Source organism: Corvus cornix, chromosome 2 (assembly GCF_000738735.6).
Source record: "Corvus cornix cornix isolate S_Up_H32 chromosome 2, ASM73873v5, whole genome shotgun sequence".
Classification (NCBI taxonomy): domain Eukaryota; kingdom Metazoa; phylum Chordata; class Aves; order Passeriformes; family Corvidae; genus Corvus; species Corvus cornix.
This window is the reverse complement of record NC_046333.1, coordinates 14584957-14601477: the sequence shown is the minus strand read 5'-3', so window position 1 is coordinate 14601477 and position 16521 is coordinate 14584957. Positions and strand designations below refer to the sequence as shown.

Sequence of the window (16521 nt, the reverse complement as noted above, 5' to 3'; positions counted from 1 at the left end):
GTTAAAAATTGGAGAGACTTGGAACTTGTCATACCACTCCCAGACAGTAATTTTCTGCTGCCAATGTTTTGGTTGATTAGCTGCTAATATAAATGCAAAAAATTATATGCATATCATATATGAATATGCATAATAAACTCATGTAAGTCGAGGTACAAAGCTACGTGTAGCAAACCAGATCATCCAAATTACATGGTAAAACTCTGTTCATCTACATTTTGATATTCTGGCATCTCTTTATAATCTTTATTTTCAAAAAAAGGGAATTAGGGATGTTTGCTATAACAATCTGTCATGATAATAACATATAATCACTACAAATTAGTTACTCTGAATCCAGAAGTCAGGACACATATTTTGAAAACTGAAACCTAGAACACCATTAAAAATGTTGTTCAGTTAATATGTGGAATTGGAGTGAAGCCAAAATGTAGCTTGTCATCTTAAAAGACAGATTTTTGAAAATAGATGACCATTGTTCATTTGACAAACTACATCTCTCTCAAGAGATAGATTTAAGAAATTACTTGGAGATTAGGAGAAAATGTTGTGAAATACAAAATGAAAATAAATTTGTACTCTCTAAATAAATTTGTTTTGAGAATTTATCAATTGAGATTATATTTATGCAACATCTCCTCAAAATTGTGTCATTTATAGTTCTATTAATTTACGAATGAGTTTTTTAAGAAAAATGTCAGAGCTTCACAAGGCATGTGATGAATTTCAGTGATATGTGTATACCATGTATAAAATTTTCATAATGCTGAAGACTTTTCTAGTGGCTTCTTATGATAGTCATAAAATTTTTGGGACAAGAAAAAATTCCTGTCATAGGCTATTCTTGTGTATAGAATGTGCCATTGAAGTATCATCCTTCTGCTTATATTTAAGAGGATCTCAAAACTTTATAAGCCAAACTGGTATCCCTGTATTGTAGTCTTTTTATTATCCCTGAAATAAATATTTACTGTGTATAAACCTAGTAATGATGTTATATAAAATAACCAGTATTATGAAATGTATACATTTATATAAACATGTCAATTGTGTCTTCCTGAAGAATTAACCTGGCGTAATGGTATCTGAATTGATTGAGGGATTGAGGAGCATCATGGAGTGGGTTTAGTTACAACTGATAGCTTCTACTAACCTGACTTTTTATGTACAAATGATAAAATATGGCCGTCAAGTTTTTCAGTATGGATTAAGGTAATTACCAAACTGTATTTCAGATTAAGTCTTCAACGAGGATAAATCTAAAGCAACTGTGTTAGAGTTGTGTTCAATTTATGCTGCAGTTGGGACCAGAAATAGGGTATTACACTTGTTTAGCAAGTTGGTCAGTATGAGGGAACTTGTATGTAATTTTGGTGTGTGTGTGGCTTATGCCTGTATATGCCTTAAAATTAGTGCCTCCATCATGCTGCAGTCAAATAAGTTCCTCTTACCACATTTTCCCAAATGACTGGAACCCATTGGTACCAAGTGCCAATTAATGATGAGACAATTTTCTGTGATTCATCTTTAATTGGTGGCATTTTTCTGTGTGCAAGAGTTAATTTCTAGTGTAGTAATAAATCATCTGGTTTTAAAAATCTGTCTCTGAGAAAGTAATTAATGGCCTTATCTCCTGAATGCCTCTCTTAGCTAATTTTTTTTAATATCTGAGAAGTTTTATGAGGAAAAAAACGTCAACTGTCTGGAGCTAAGAGTATTTTGAACACAGAGCAGAGTGGTACAGTCACCAGTGGAGAGGTAATTTTTGAAGTTAAACAGACTATGTAATACATGGAAATACTTCTTCCTCTCAGCCTTTCGTCAGTTTAGTTCACTGTTTCCATTTGTTCAGTAATTGGGGGTTCTAAAAGATGAAGGTTTCTCTGATTTTTATACATCTTATGCTTGATTTTTATGATCACGGCGCTCAGTTGTCTTGGAGGCAGTAAACCCCTGCAGCCCTCAGACTGTCCTCAGCTGTGAGGGACACATTTGGGTGTGTAGATTCATTTTTCCAGTCTTCTGAGTAAAATGATAAACTGTATAACTAATACTGGTGACACAAATGCAAACTTACCAGCAATCACATAGGACATGAGGGAAAAGTTTCTGCTTTTTTCCTCTTTGATTTAAGCAGAGAGTGACTAAAATGTTGCCACCTACCCAGAATTGGTCCTTGCAGTATATTTTTGAAAATTCAGGGATTTTTTAAAAATCACTAACATCAACATTTTCTATTTATTCCTGTGCAACTTTATGGAAAAATTATGTGTTCTTTAGAAAGTGAAAAATGGACAGAGTGCAGATTTACTCAAAAGTTCATGCCTGTGCATTACATGAGTATCCCCACCTTCCGCTTGATATTTATTTTGTCCATATGCATTCACAAATGTAAATACTTGTAAAAACTTCCATGTTGCATAGGAGAAGTTTCGTCACCTATAATGAGTGAACACTATTCTGCATTTTCTGAGGCTCCCTGAGGGACAGCATGAGAAATGAGGGAGCCCTGAGCGAGAAAAACATATGATAGTACACGGCTTCTTCCCTGATGAGTGTTTAAAGCTGCAGTGAAATTATAGAATTTTTTTTCCAGTAGATATTTTAAAAAATGCATGGAGGGGATATGGTTCTTTTTTCACTGCTTCATGTTTTTATAAAAATTTCCTTAAAGTATTAAACTTCTTGTAAGTTTTTGTAAAGCTTCCTGACAGCAGCAGGTGACATGGGATTATACCAGCAGAGTTAAGTTCTCATTTGTAGAAACCTTGGCTTGTACAATGGTGATAACAGGCAAAGGGTACAGTTAATTTTCTCATACACCTTTGGCTGTCTTGTTTCTGCAGGTTGATTTCTTTCTTATGGGACAATTTTTAGTATTTTCAAACCTGTAAGCACCTTGTTGTCATACCATTTTTCAAATTATGCTGCCACTGAGAATTTTTGTATTTGCATGTAGCATTTACATCAATCCAGAGACTATAAAGAGAGAATATTTGGACAATAGTTAGCTTTTTCATTGGACGAAGGACCATCATTTGCAAATCCAATAGAGAATTTACTATTGCAAGTCCCTCTGTGTCACTGAAAGACTGAAAGACTTCATTTTGCAAAGCTATAAAGCTTCCATTTTTAACACAGAAGAGATGCAGAGTAATGAAGAGTCTCAAAGCAACATGGTGAAAATTATATTTAAGTTAATTCTCTGTAGTAGCCTCAATAAGAGAAATATTTCAAAAGCAGATTATTTTTTTATGATGATTTGGGTATTCATTTCCGAACCTAGCTGTAGGCTATCAAACCTGAAAATATGTGTGTAAGTATGTATCTGTATGTCTATATGTGTAAACACATGTTTCCTGTATTAAAGGTTATTTTTGGACCAAGGCTAAACACCTAAAATGCTTGTCTGTGTGTACTCTTTGTTTCTTCTCATCTCTGGACATTCTCATGTCAGTTCTACATAGAACTAAATTCTCATATGAGCGCTGGAGTTGATTTTTGAAGTTTCCTGCCTGTGTAAGATCTGTACATTTGTAACAAGTAGCACTAAGGCACTGTTGGTGGCAAAACTCCCACCATGTCTGCCCCACTGGGAAGCCTTGAGCTCCTCCTGCATTTCCAAATAGTACACTACCAAACTGTCCTGTTCCAATGTCATTTGCATGTAGGACTAAGTTATCTGGAACTGACCTGAGGATAAGAACCAAGGCACCCAAAAGAAAATATTATCACTGAGACTGGAATATTTGCCACATTTGCTCCAAGTATCACTTAGGTCATCTCAGAGCGTAGTGCCAGAGGTGTCGCCATTACCCAAGTTCTGGGGAAATGGTCCTGACTTAGATCATCAGATTTTACTCCAGACTTTGCCATTGAGGGTCAGGGGTTTTTTTTTAGTGTCAAATGCTGATTGATTTTAAAACCATGATTTAAAATTGACAAGCAGAAAAATTCTATTTACATCATTGATTTTAATATGTGTCAGGTAAGCCAAGCCAAACATCCAGTCTCCCTTTTGGTAAAGCATTTAGGGCACATTGTAGTCTGCTGTCTGCTTGCAAAGCATTTATTTTAAACTTAAAGTTTCTTTGAGTTGACCTGAAGACCAAATAATCCAGTACATGTGTATTGAGGTGATTTATATACCTTAGTGCTTATTAAGATTCTTGAATTTAATGGGTTTTAATGTGTTGGAATATTCAGTCAAAGTGTGTGTCAAGCTGCATTTGACTAGAATTCAGTTAAGAGGTGTAAAGACATTTTGAAAGAGGTTTTTATTAGTTAAACAAAATTATCTGAAAGGTGCTTGGTACACATAAATATTTAGACTTATATTTTTCCAACTATTCATGTATTTATATAAACACTCATGAGAGATGTAAGTTTGATCCCTTCAGGCAGAGGAAGGACTGAATCCAGTTCCCCTGTTCTTGTGTGAGCGCACACACGTATGTGTATATCAACACAAGTATAAATCAATGCGAGACAACCTTTAATATATAAAATATAGTTCTGCTCTCCGTGGTCATAGCACATAAAATGTTCTTAAAAACAGGATGACTTTTCTGAAAATTGCAAGTATGTTCTTAAATTAAATTTTAAATGGATTGTTTCATAAACTAATCTCTGGCATGGTTTTTGTTCCTGAACGATTTAATTGAGACTATGATACAGTTTCCTCATACTTTGCACATAATGAGATCTCTTTGTGTACTTTTACTGAATTCAACAGGCTACCTAATGGAATGGTTTTTGCTGCCTCCACTCTCCTCTGTAATGCTGCTGGCCATCCCAGTGCTACAGGAAGTCACCCTGCTGCCTGATGAAGGCGGTGACATGAGTGTGTAGCAGCAAATATTCTCACTAAGGGTTGCCTGTACTTTTTTAGGAAATAATGACAGTGTTTCCAAATAGTCAAGCCAGTAGTATGGCAGGTGAAATTCTAGGTGGGTGGAAGTGAAGCAGTGTATGTTGAGGAAGGGTCCTGTGATGGGTTCTGAGCTGAGTGTTACCATTCAGGAACAGCGCTTCTGGGTTTACAGATAAGGAGCCTTTAGTAATGACAGCTTAATTATTTGTGGAAGTCAGGAAAAGTCCTAGAAATATGCTTGTGCTGATAGAAAAGGGATAGAGAAGAAAACAGCGTGTTGTTATGCTGCCATTCTAATGCAAGATGCATGCTGGGTGCAGTTCTAGATTGTCACCTCCCCCCCTGCTAACACAGTGGTGCAGCAGAACAGAAGGTCCAAAGAGATGCAGCAAAAACGATCAATGGAACAACTTTTGTATGAGTAACAAGCAAACAAAGACTCTTTGCGTTGTAGGGGAGGGTGGCACGATGACGTGTATAAAATCATGGACAGCATAGAGAACACAAGAGGGGACGATTTAGGGGACACCCACTGAATGTAGTGCAGAGCAGGTTCAAAATCAACAGAAGAAACTTAGTCTGCCCACAACACCGAGCTGTGAAACTTCTTGCCTCAGACTAATGTGGATGCCAAAATTTTCATGAATTCAAGAAGTAAGCAGACAAATTCACAGAAAATGAAGCTATTAGGTATGAAGACAACACAAGTCATTTAGGAATTCCAGAAGCCAGAAATCTCCAACCAGAGAATTTTAGTAGAAGCATGAGCATATGCCTTCTTTTTCCTTAAACTCTTTCTCATGTTTCTGGTTCAGATGGTTCTGTATATATTATTGGATGTCAAGTGTATGTATTAAACTGAGAAGAAAAATGTGAAAAGAACATAAAGGTCTGACTTTACTAAAGATACTGGGCAGCCTATCAGTGGAGAGTCGAAAGTATGGCATTTTGTTCAAGAGTAGTAACAAAATTAATAGTATACCCTAAAATCTAAGTATAAAATGCTGAATGTTAAATGACTGGGTTTCAGACTTCACAATGTATTTTGCTTAAATATTAGACTAGAGCTAAATGATATATAGGAGCAGATTTTCAGGTGGGCTGACAGAGAGTAAATGGTTTTCAAGAGATGATTGTAGGCTGTCAGAGCAGAAATCCATGAACCGGGAATGAACTTCAAATAGCACAGGAGTTGTTCCAGTTTGTATAATCAAACCTTTCTTTCTAAGAGTATTCATGCATGAACATTAAAAAATTTTTATTTTGGAAGAGCTTTTAGAAGTAGGATTTCTAAAAGATCAGAATCTCTCACACCTGTTCTACATCTCCAGCCAGTTAAATGTTGGGATGCTGACCTCACACAACTCGGATGTATTGGTTATGTGTTTGTCATCTCAAAAAATTCAAGGGTGTTGGTGTTAACTCACAAATTCCTAAAAGTTGTGGGTTTGTGTTTTTTCAGTGGAAGTAGGTAGGATTTTTGGATTAAGTATGGAGAGGTGTACAAAAGACAGGTAGTAAGAATGCTGGACCAGATTCTACATAAAAGACAGTGACCATTGTCAGGTATTGAACAAAAGGTTGTAGCAGGTTCAAAGCAGCCTTCCAGATCCTGGTATTACACGCTAGGCATTTTGCCTTCGTTCTGTGGAAGTCTGTCCTCTTTTTAGTGAGTTCTGTCCTCTTGCCACCTGATCTCAAATTATTCTGATACATATTCTACCACATATGTTTTTATCTTGTTGAGTGATGTCAACTTGATTGTGTCATTCCTTGTGCTGGGAATGTCAACTTCCATGTCAACTAAGGATTCTGAGGGCAGGTCTGGATGGGGGAGTGGTGAGCAGGTACCTGCTGACAGCTTTTTAAGGAGCTTTCCTTCAATTGCCACCCAAGTCACAATAATAATAATTGTCTTTTTGGGGACTCACCCATTATGTTATGGAAACAATGAATCCTGTAGTCTTTCATCACCACAGTATTAGTGTTCACCTTGAATTTCCTGGATTTACTGGTTTTAAGTCAGACAACTAGCAATTTTTTCCTTTCAAATATCATGTTTGATTTGATTAGACATATGTATCATAGTTTCCTACCTGTATTCAACCAGCAAAATAATATATATTTCCATTTTAGCTCTTTAATCACTACTTCTATCTGAGCACATTCCTTTTTTAATTAGAATTGTGCAATGTCATACATCTGCTTTGCATTTAGGACTGTAAAAATCCAGAAAGGGAAGTTCATTTTCTGCAGTTCATTTTGCACTCATTTGTTCTTAGAGCAAGGAAAGTTTCAACTACAGATAGTCATTTATTCTTTAAGAATCAGGATACTGTATCAAGAAAGTGCTCAAGAGGAGAATAAGTAATTACGGTTTATAAGATGTAATTTTTAATTACTATTTCATAGTTATTTCAGATGTTACATAGTAATGATATAAAAATTGGTCTTATTGAATAAATATTTAGTCTTCAGTGTCATTTATAATATGTTTGTTGAATCTTTCTATTAATCTGTGAAAGTAAAGCTGAAATTAATAATTAAACTTTAATAATGTGAAATTTTGCTGAGGTGGCATACTGTACATTGAACAGAATAGGCCCATATGTGTGTCATACATCATACATGCTTGTCTGGTGGCCTGTCTTCAGTGGTTTACAGCCATGGCTCATGGCTTTTACAGTTAAAGATAAGACACCCTTCAGTGGTCTGCTGCTTGTCCCCTGCGGCTGATGGCCATCCCTGGAGCTGTGGTGGCCGAGGGTGATGTAACCTCTCTAATTGTCCTTGCTTTTCGCAGAGCAATGTCTCATTGTGGAGACACTGACTGCTGTTGGTGCCAGGTTTCTGTGATCCAGGCTGAATTATTTTATTTAGCTAGTCACTACTTTTAAATGACATTAGCTAAAAGTAAATAGTACTGAAGTCTGAAATACTTGTAGCTACTTCACTGGGAAGCCGCAACTGTTCCAGGCAAGGTTTTACATGTGTTTTATTTTCAGCATGGAATATTTTGCCAAATTAGAAGCCCCTTGAAGTCATCTTTTATGTATAGTCAATTGAATTTCTTTCAGAGATTGTAAGCAGTTGTCTCTACATATTGCTTTTGTATTGAGTACACTTCAATCTTTATCCAAAAAGGTTTAATGAAATTTATTCCTCCCAACTTCACCAGCTTCTGTGGCGCCAGGCATTGAGCAAGGCTTGTAAGCTTGTTATCCTCTTCTTTCAGTGGTGACTATTCTGAGGAAACATCAAGGATGAGAGGAGAAAACACACAAAATTATGTGCAGATAGTGAAGGTCTAAATTTGGCTCTAGGACTGAACTGAAGAAAGGAGAGTGGGAGGATGACTACCCTGGAACTGATTGCCAGATGCCATAGTTCCTGTGAAACATGGAGCCAAAACCTGTCTGAGCAAATGGAGGCAGCAGCTTCCTACTATCACCCATTAGTCTTGCAGGGCACCAGGAGCAAATCTGCATTGCTAAAGCTAAGATTTGCAGCCATGAAGGTATCAGTATGGTATCATGTAATGGGTTTTTGATTTTAATTTTGATTAGTTAAAAATACAGTAAATTACAGGGTTTGATTGTTCTTTTTAAACCATCATTTCCATTAAAGAATGTTAATACATTCTTTGAAATCAAACACTTGACTTTGAAAGCTGAGCATTCAAAAAAAGTTGGAAATTGTCGAAATGAAGATTGTTCAAACTGTTTTAATTTATCCCTTGCATGTATGCATAACGATAAGATCTTTAATTGTGTGATCACATAATTTTTTCACAGGAGGAATGGTGCCCCGAGAATGAATCAGGGGTGTTTATTAAAGGAAGCTGTTGCCTCCAGAACCCTTGCCTTAATTGCTGGAAAGTGTAGTAATTTAAGTAGAGGGCTGCAGGAATCAAAAGCACTCTCTCCAGGGTGTTTGAAAGCTCCACAGAAAGACTAGATTTTACTTTCTCATTTCGGAAGAGGTTTTATGTGATTCTGGGAGGTCACTTATTTGGAGGTGATCTCTATGTTTCCAGTTGCTGTGGCACACGGGCCAAGGTACCTGGGCTCTGGGCACAGCTGCATTTGGAGTGAACATAAGTGTGCTTTGAATGTGTAAAACGCAGTATAAATGCAGAGTCCTCTGAAAAGTACAGCCTGAAATGCCCTGCACTGACGTGGCAATGCCAGGATTGCCAGAAGACTTTTCTGGGTTTTAAGCAGCTGGGTTCTAATCTGCAAAATGGAGATAGCATCACCCTACTGCAGATCAGTTAATTATATGTTTTGAAGCATTCCTGCTGAACACCATGTAAGGAAATTATATATAATATAAAATATATAATCATATCATTATACAGTATACAGTTACAATATATTGCATATAAGCATATGCAATATATTATATAATATGGAATCCCATTCTGGCTATCATCCTGTTAGGGAAGTTCTGGGAACACTGCTGGCTGACGGGAATAAGAAGAATGAGCAATCACTTTGCAGTCTAAACAATTGAGGCAGAATGCTACAAATGCTCAGTTCACTCCATAAAACTGAGCATTCCCTTCATATTTGCTATCACTGCACTAGATGAGGCAGGGATCCTGCAGAAGGAAAGCAGCATGTAATCATTTAGTTAAAGTTATCTGTAGGTATATGAGTGGTTTTAAATGCTCGACTTTCTGCTGTGTTTGGTGGTGGGTTGCCTGTCCATCCCAGATGCGCTGAGGCCTTTTTGGATGCAGCTTTGGCAGATTTATTTTCCCCAAAGTATTTTGGGGAGAGGAAAAAAGGATGTTAGAGCCAGATTTCTTGTTTGCTTTATTGTCTTGCCTTGTTTGCAACTGATTTTTAATGGAAGAAACTGAAATCCCAAAGACCATTTGTTCCTTGTTTTTTATGAGGAAGCAGGAGTTTTTAACTTTTGCAGAGTTGGCACTTGAGTATAGTGAGGATGTATGGAAATGTTTCAAGGTGAAGAGAGCCATAATAAATAGATTATATCTGTAATATATTTGATGAGGAAGGAAGAAACATTTTTTCTCCGTAAGTCTAATTCTTGAAGACAAACTGATTATGCTTATGTTTTCCATAAAACCACTCTAAATCTAATATAAGGAATGCCACTTAATTTCCTAAACTAAACAGGACATTTATTTTTAAAAAATCAAGTGTTCATTATCTACACTTCAACTTATGCCTATAAATTTTGATCCCTGCTCTTAATGATCTCCTTTATGTGTGAGAAATGTAAATATGTTCCTATTTTATATTAATAATCCTCTACATCTAAGCCTCAGAGCAAAACCCAGTCAAGATAAAAGGCTAAAATTATTTTCCACTTCCTCCTGTTTTATGTCTGTTCTCACACTTTTTAAAAGTTGCATTTCTCAGGAGAATAAATTCATAAATCTCTTATGCTTTGGGGAGGGAATACATGTATGTCTTCTATGTCCCACAGTATGACACTATCACTTACAGTAGCTATTTTACTTTGTAAAATCAGCTACAGGGTATTAAGTGAATATCAATATATCAATTGAAATGGACCAGATACTAGTTTTTAGGCAATTTGCTGTTTTAGAAGATGTCAATACCATGAGCAGTGAGTTACTACATTTTTCAAATAGCACTATTTAAAATATGGAAACATTGAATGATTGTTTTAAATTCAAAAGGCTCTTTTGTCATTCTCATGCATGTTTTAGATGAGACATTTTTCTCCTGAATTGGAAGGAAATGAGATAGTAGCCTGTCTGTTCATAATGTTAGTCAATTTTCCTGGTTACATGCATTTTTAAATGACTGAAATATCTACTTAAAAAAAAAAAAAGAGCTAACTTCAGAAGAGCAGGAGTCTGGTTTGCTATTTATCTACCTTAATAGGCAGTATTTCACATGAAAGAATCAGTCTGGCTTCTTGGGAACTAACAGTGACAGGATGCAGGTATCATAAAGTACCATGATTATGTGCCTCCCAGGTATAATTCTGATAACCACTGAAGGAGTGCTGCAGCCAAGTCTTGTTGGTTTATCAATCTGTAAATTTATTCTCTCTCTTAGACTGTATTTTGAAGCATTTTAGTAAGAAGTTCAAACTTGGCAGTGAAGGAATAATACCCATGTAAATCTGTTTCATAGTTTAACTTCAGTGTGAGTAACAAGACATTTAAACAGATTGTGAAAGTCATTTTTTATTAATGTAGTTTACTTACAGTTTCTTACATTTTAAGTTGAAATGGCTGTAACTCATCTTTTGTGCCTACAAATGAAGACTATTTTAATAATAATCTGCTCCCATGTGACAGAAACATATATTGTCATGTAATCCTTTGTCCAAAGACTCTTGCAATATGTTCTCCAGGCTAAGAAAGTAGAGTTATTACCTTTTCATGGTAACTGGGCAAATGTTACGTGAGATTCCCCATCTAAGTGATCTCTGTGATTTTTCCTTTCACATTCGTCCTGCTGAGTCTTTAATGGGTGTAATTACAAGAGCATTTTAGCTTGGATCAGGAGCACTTAAGCCATTCTGAATTAAATCTCATTATTGTTCCCGCTTGTTTCTCCATGATTCCCATAGCTGGAGCGTGGGGTGGCATTAGTTACAGGAGGAGGCGGTGGAAGCTGGGCTGGGTGAGCACACAGTGTGTGTCTGCATGCAAGGGCTGGCTCCGTGGGACCCCGGGAGTGGCTGGGCTGCTCTCTCTGAAGGGTGCTCAGCCTGGGGCCATGGGGTCTTCAGTGCCATAATAATCCTAAGTGAGACATACAGCAATGCTGGCATCCAAATTGGAGTGATCCAGCTGGAATTCTGTTGCTCCACTGCGGCTCCAGCTCGGGAGTTGTCCGCTGCCTTCCCTTGTGCAGCCTTATGCTGGGTGTGCACAGTGAGAGGTGCCGTGGCTCCCAGCAGTGGTGGGAGCCCAGGAGCTGTCAGATGTCTCCTTGTGTGCTGACGTTACACCCAGGTTGCTCACAAGGCACTGCCATCCCCATGGGGCAAGAAGCACTAATAATGTGAGTCCACGGAGATGCCCTATGTGTACCACCTGGCCAGAGTACTGAAAGCTTTGGAGCTCCATGCTGTCAGTTAAGAGTATATTGATCAGTATTTTGTTTTTGTCTCTCCACAGTCACCAATTATAACAATGTGGTAGAAGCAAACTCAGATTCAGATGATGAAGATAAATTGCATATAGTGGAAGAGGAAAGTGTAACAGATGCAGCAGACTGTGATGCTAGTGTGCCAGAAGATGACTTGCCAACAGACCATATAGTATTACCAGAAAACAGTGAAAGAGAAGGGAGTACAAAGAGTTGCTGGGAAGATGAAGGTATGTTCATTTCCACTGATGATACTGTGTTGAGAAAGTTTTCTAAAATGAAGATTCAAGAGAATTTTTTTTGGTCACATTATTACTGAAATAACATGTAATATTCACAATCAAAAAAGAGGTTTTATAACGTATTTATTATACCATACTTCATGTTCTTCATTTATTATTTGAAGCAGATTCAGAGGTGGATTAATTCCATTTGCACTGTTTAACAGGAGCTTCCAGTGTGTAGATGCAGCATTCCAAAGGCTGATTAGAGACTAGTTACTTTATCTTTGTTTTTTCAAGTTTTTGCCTGACAGATCTCTGCCATAGCTCCCTGTAAGATTCAGGATTAGTTCAGCTTGGGGAGTAAGCAGGAAACAAAAAAACATGGAAAAAAGAAAATTCAGATGTTAATTTCTCTTTTTCCTTGTAAAATGCAGGCAGAAAAACTAACTTTCGATTACTAGTTTTAGAACTGGCTATGTAAGTCTTAATGAATCTTTATTTTGAAAACACTGGAAGGAGGTAAATGCTGCACATATTATGCAGCAGGTTTAGAAGCTGAAAATTTTAAGCAGACAGGAAATGGGACTTTTTTTACTGTGGAATCAGATACTGAGTTTCATAATATCGCACAGCATGCTTACTTTTGAGCCAAATTGGGATAAATGCATAAATTAGTGGAATTTATTGTGGAATTTGGCCTTAATGCCCTGAAAGATACAGAATGTTTTCCAGCATATCCGTGTTTGTATCTGAACTCCAGCCACAATTCCTAGCATCCACCTTTTAACACTGGTGGTTTAATACACGGTACATGACCTCACATCTAAATAAACGGAAAGCAGTCATATGGTCCCTAACTGCAGTCCAGCTGAGAGAGAGCAGCTGAGAGTTCAAAGAATAGCATCAGCTCAGCCTGTTTTTACATAGCTGCTATTGCCAAGGTATGCTGTGCAGGGAAATGAGTATTTTGGAGCTAAATTATTAGGTAGGTAATTTTCTTAGTTTTCCTGTAATGTCTTTGCTCTCCTGCAGGCTGTGTCTATCAGAAGTTATGGTTACATTAAAATGGGCTCTGTGTAGGCTGGAACCCTTCAAGCATAGATGTAGGAAACCTGAAAAGGGGAGGGAAGAAGAGCACTGGCTCACAGACATTTGGGCCCAAGACCTCTTGTACTGGACGTTTCCTGGAGATGTACCCATCACACAGCATCTCGGGCAACTTTCTGGGGGTTTTCAGGGCTCTAGACATGTGATTGCATCATTTTTGACTCCTTATGTCAAATGTACCATTTTTAACCTTTAACATTTTTTTTGCTAAAATTCTAAATTCTATGTAATTTTAAATTCTACTGTGGGTGTACATTTGCAATGTAGGCAATGTTTCTCTACTTTGGAGTTTGCAAATGAAGATGGAATTTCATTGGTAGCCAGACAAAAGATTAATCAATTGCCATACAGGCTTGCTCAACAACCACAAATTTCTTCTGTAAAAATTATGTATTCTGAAGCCTCTTTTGTAGCAGTCTGGAGGGGTTTTTTAATTTTATAATTAGGGGTTTTTAAAGAAATCATTTAAATTTCTGACTACACGAGAAAAGTGAAGGCTACATTAGGTTTTATGGAGCTTTGATTTGCTAGGGTAGAGTACTGTTTACTCTTTTGATAGCTTTCCTAGAAGGAAAGATATGAGCTGAAAATCATATCATCAGTCTTGGTTGCATGTTTGAAATAAGAAGAGAGAGGTACTGAATACATGATCTCTCTCATACAGGGAAAGGTACTGGGGTAGATGGTGTCCAACCATCTTCAAGATTGGTGATTATCTTTAGAAAATATATTCTACAGCAGTTTTAGTAAGTTGTGTTTCATCAGTAAAGTAGTACTCAGTAGTTCTGGGTTTAGCTGAACTTGACAGAATGAGTTTTTTGCATATTTATTCTGTTCCCGAATTGCCAAGAATAGAAGCAACACACATAACATTTCTTTATCAGATTAGTTTCCTTCCGTTTCCAGTCATTCTAACTGAAATTTCTGAAAGACCCTAGGAACAGGTGTTTTAAATATAAGGTGTGTTTCTCAAGAGGTTTAACTGAAACAGTCCTACGGGTTTAAAAAAGTGAACCACGTGTATCCTGTACAAGTTGTTGACAGTGTGCCAGCATTCATGTGTGCAATGATTCTCTAATATGATTTTTCTTTAGTTAGAAGCAAAAGCTATGCTACAATTAAAAGAAAAAAAAAAAGCAGGAATTAAATGTACTGTATTAAAGCTCTTTAAAAAGCATTATTATGTACTGTAAGTATTTAGCAAACCTGGAGGTCTCAGGACTGGAACTAAGGTATCTTTGAAAATGATATAAATATGTTTTGTGTTTAAGCTCTTTCTGGAATTCAAAAATTCCTTTAAGTCATCAAATTTTAGGTTGAGCCTATATGCTCAAAAGTGTGTTCTGACATTTGATGTGTTGTATGGCCTCTTTTTGATCAAAAAGCAAGCAACCAGTCAATACTGCAAGCTGTAAATAGTGCTTGCTACATGAGTATCAGAAAATTAGCCCTGAAGAATTTAAATTAGAAACTCTCTTGATGGGCTTTGGAATTTATTTCCTTCTCTGCAGATAAAGACTGCAGTGGAAATTTCAGTGAAGTTTGTCTTTCTGCCTACAGCTAAAATTTCCACTTTGCTAGTGGTTTCGATTTGATCAGTTATCTTAGCCCTGCATAGATCTTTACTGTCAGCCAATGACAGTAGTTGTCAGGCATGTATGCTGCTAGTTAACACTGGTCCCTGTCATCTGAAAATCATCAGCATTTAACCCTGGGAAACCCCACTGTGTCTGTAAGCAGTAGCTCATAAACAGTGATGAGATGTAGAAGTTCAAGAACCTGTTTTACAACTGTCTGGTATGTCCAGCTCTAATACCAGGATGCATATTCATGACCTAGATGCTATTTGTGGAGACCTCTATTTAAGCTGTCATTTAGCAGGTAGCTTGAATTTCCTCTGGAACTCAGAGCTGTGACTTCTGCTTGGTTGAACAGTGTCTTAATATCTGTTCCCCCATCATCACATCCCATTCTGTTGCTTCCCAGCATCTGCATTTGCTGTGGGATAACTGGGCTTCTGAGGGCACGATTGCAATGTTGCCTTTTTCTTGGAACATACATAGCTATAAGGATGGATATCTACTTAATATTTTCCAAATTATTAATTATTCCTATGGCATTTCCCTGTGGAAAAGGGTTTCTCCCTGTCTTATACCCTACTTTTAGCTGTTGGGAAGAGACAGTACCAAACAGAGGTTAGGATTATTACAATTGAGAGGGGGTTTAACTTCACTGAGATTAATCTATAATGCCATAAATTCCTTGACATTCCCTTGGGAAGCATAACTTTTATTTGTACTGAAGCCAGTGAAATTTACTGGAGTCACTATAATTTAGATTTCCAGAGTAATAACTTACTGATATACCCCCCCTCATGTAGACTCTATTTCATAATGGAGAAAAATCACAAACCCTCTTTAAAGGCAAACAGTGGGTTGGCATCATGTTTGATTTTAAGAAATTAAATTTTGGGTTTAAATTTGCATTGCTTCCAGTCATCCATCTTACAGACTCTGGACAAATTCTGGTACCATGAGCCAAGAATGTAATTAGTTCACAATCCAGAACTGACCAATAAAATACAGGCTGTTTGAGTTTGTAGGGGTTTTTGAATTGTTTTTTTTTCAGATGTCAATTGAAATTAAAGTAAGATTTAAGAGTTACAGTTTCCTTTTAAACACATTTCTTGTTTAAAGCAAGAAAAGTGTTTAAATTGTCACTATTTGCAGATACCTTGGGTATGTGGGCTTTGATCAAAGTAGGCAGAATTATCAAGCATTTCCTTTGAGGAAGCTGGTACTATTTGAGAACTTAAAGTTCTCCTAGGATTTATCATCTTCCACATAAAGGAGAAATTGGGTTCTCTTGTAGTTAAAAATCTGGAATGTTCTGGGCTTTTGATTTGCCAAGCTGAAGGATTTTTCCTGCACTGAAGTAGAGTGAAGCAAGGTAAATAGAAGTGTAATAGTTGCCATTTCAGATCAGGGCAACTGTGTGCTCTAACCTTCAGCATCACCTTTTTCTGCAGTGTAGGTCTGAAGCATCCAAAGTTTCCATAATGAAACTATGAAATAACGCTTTAGTTTCACATATATTAGGGTAGCATAGTACTGATAAAGAGCAAACCAAGCAACACAGCTTTCCTATGTACTTCTGTCATAAACCAGGTACTGACAGAAATATCAGAAGTGGCTTTTCCTATGGGAACTTC

General features: G+C 37.0%; 1 protein-coding gene across 1 annotated transcript in view; it reads left to right on the top strand.

Annotated features, from left to right (window-relative positions):
- Nucleotides 1-16521, top strand: part of ZEB1 (zinc finger E-box binding homeobox 1) — a 124072-nt gene that overhangs the window by 86985 nt on the left and 20566 nt on the right. The window contains exon 2 of the mRNA XM_039548264.1: nt 12009-12209. Coding sequence (XP_039404198.1) covers nt 12009-12209 — 201 coding nt within the window. The remainder of the gene's footprint in view (nt 1-12008; nt 12210-16521) is intronic.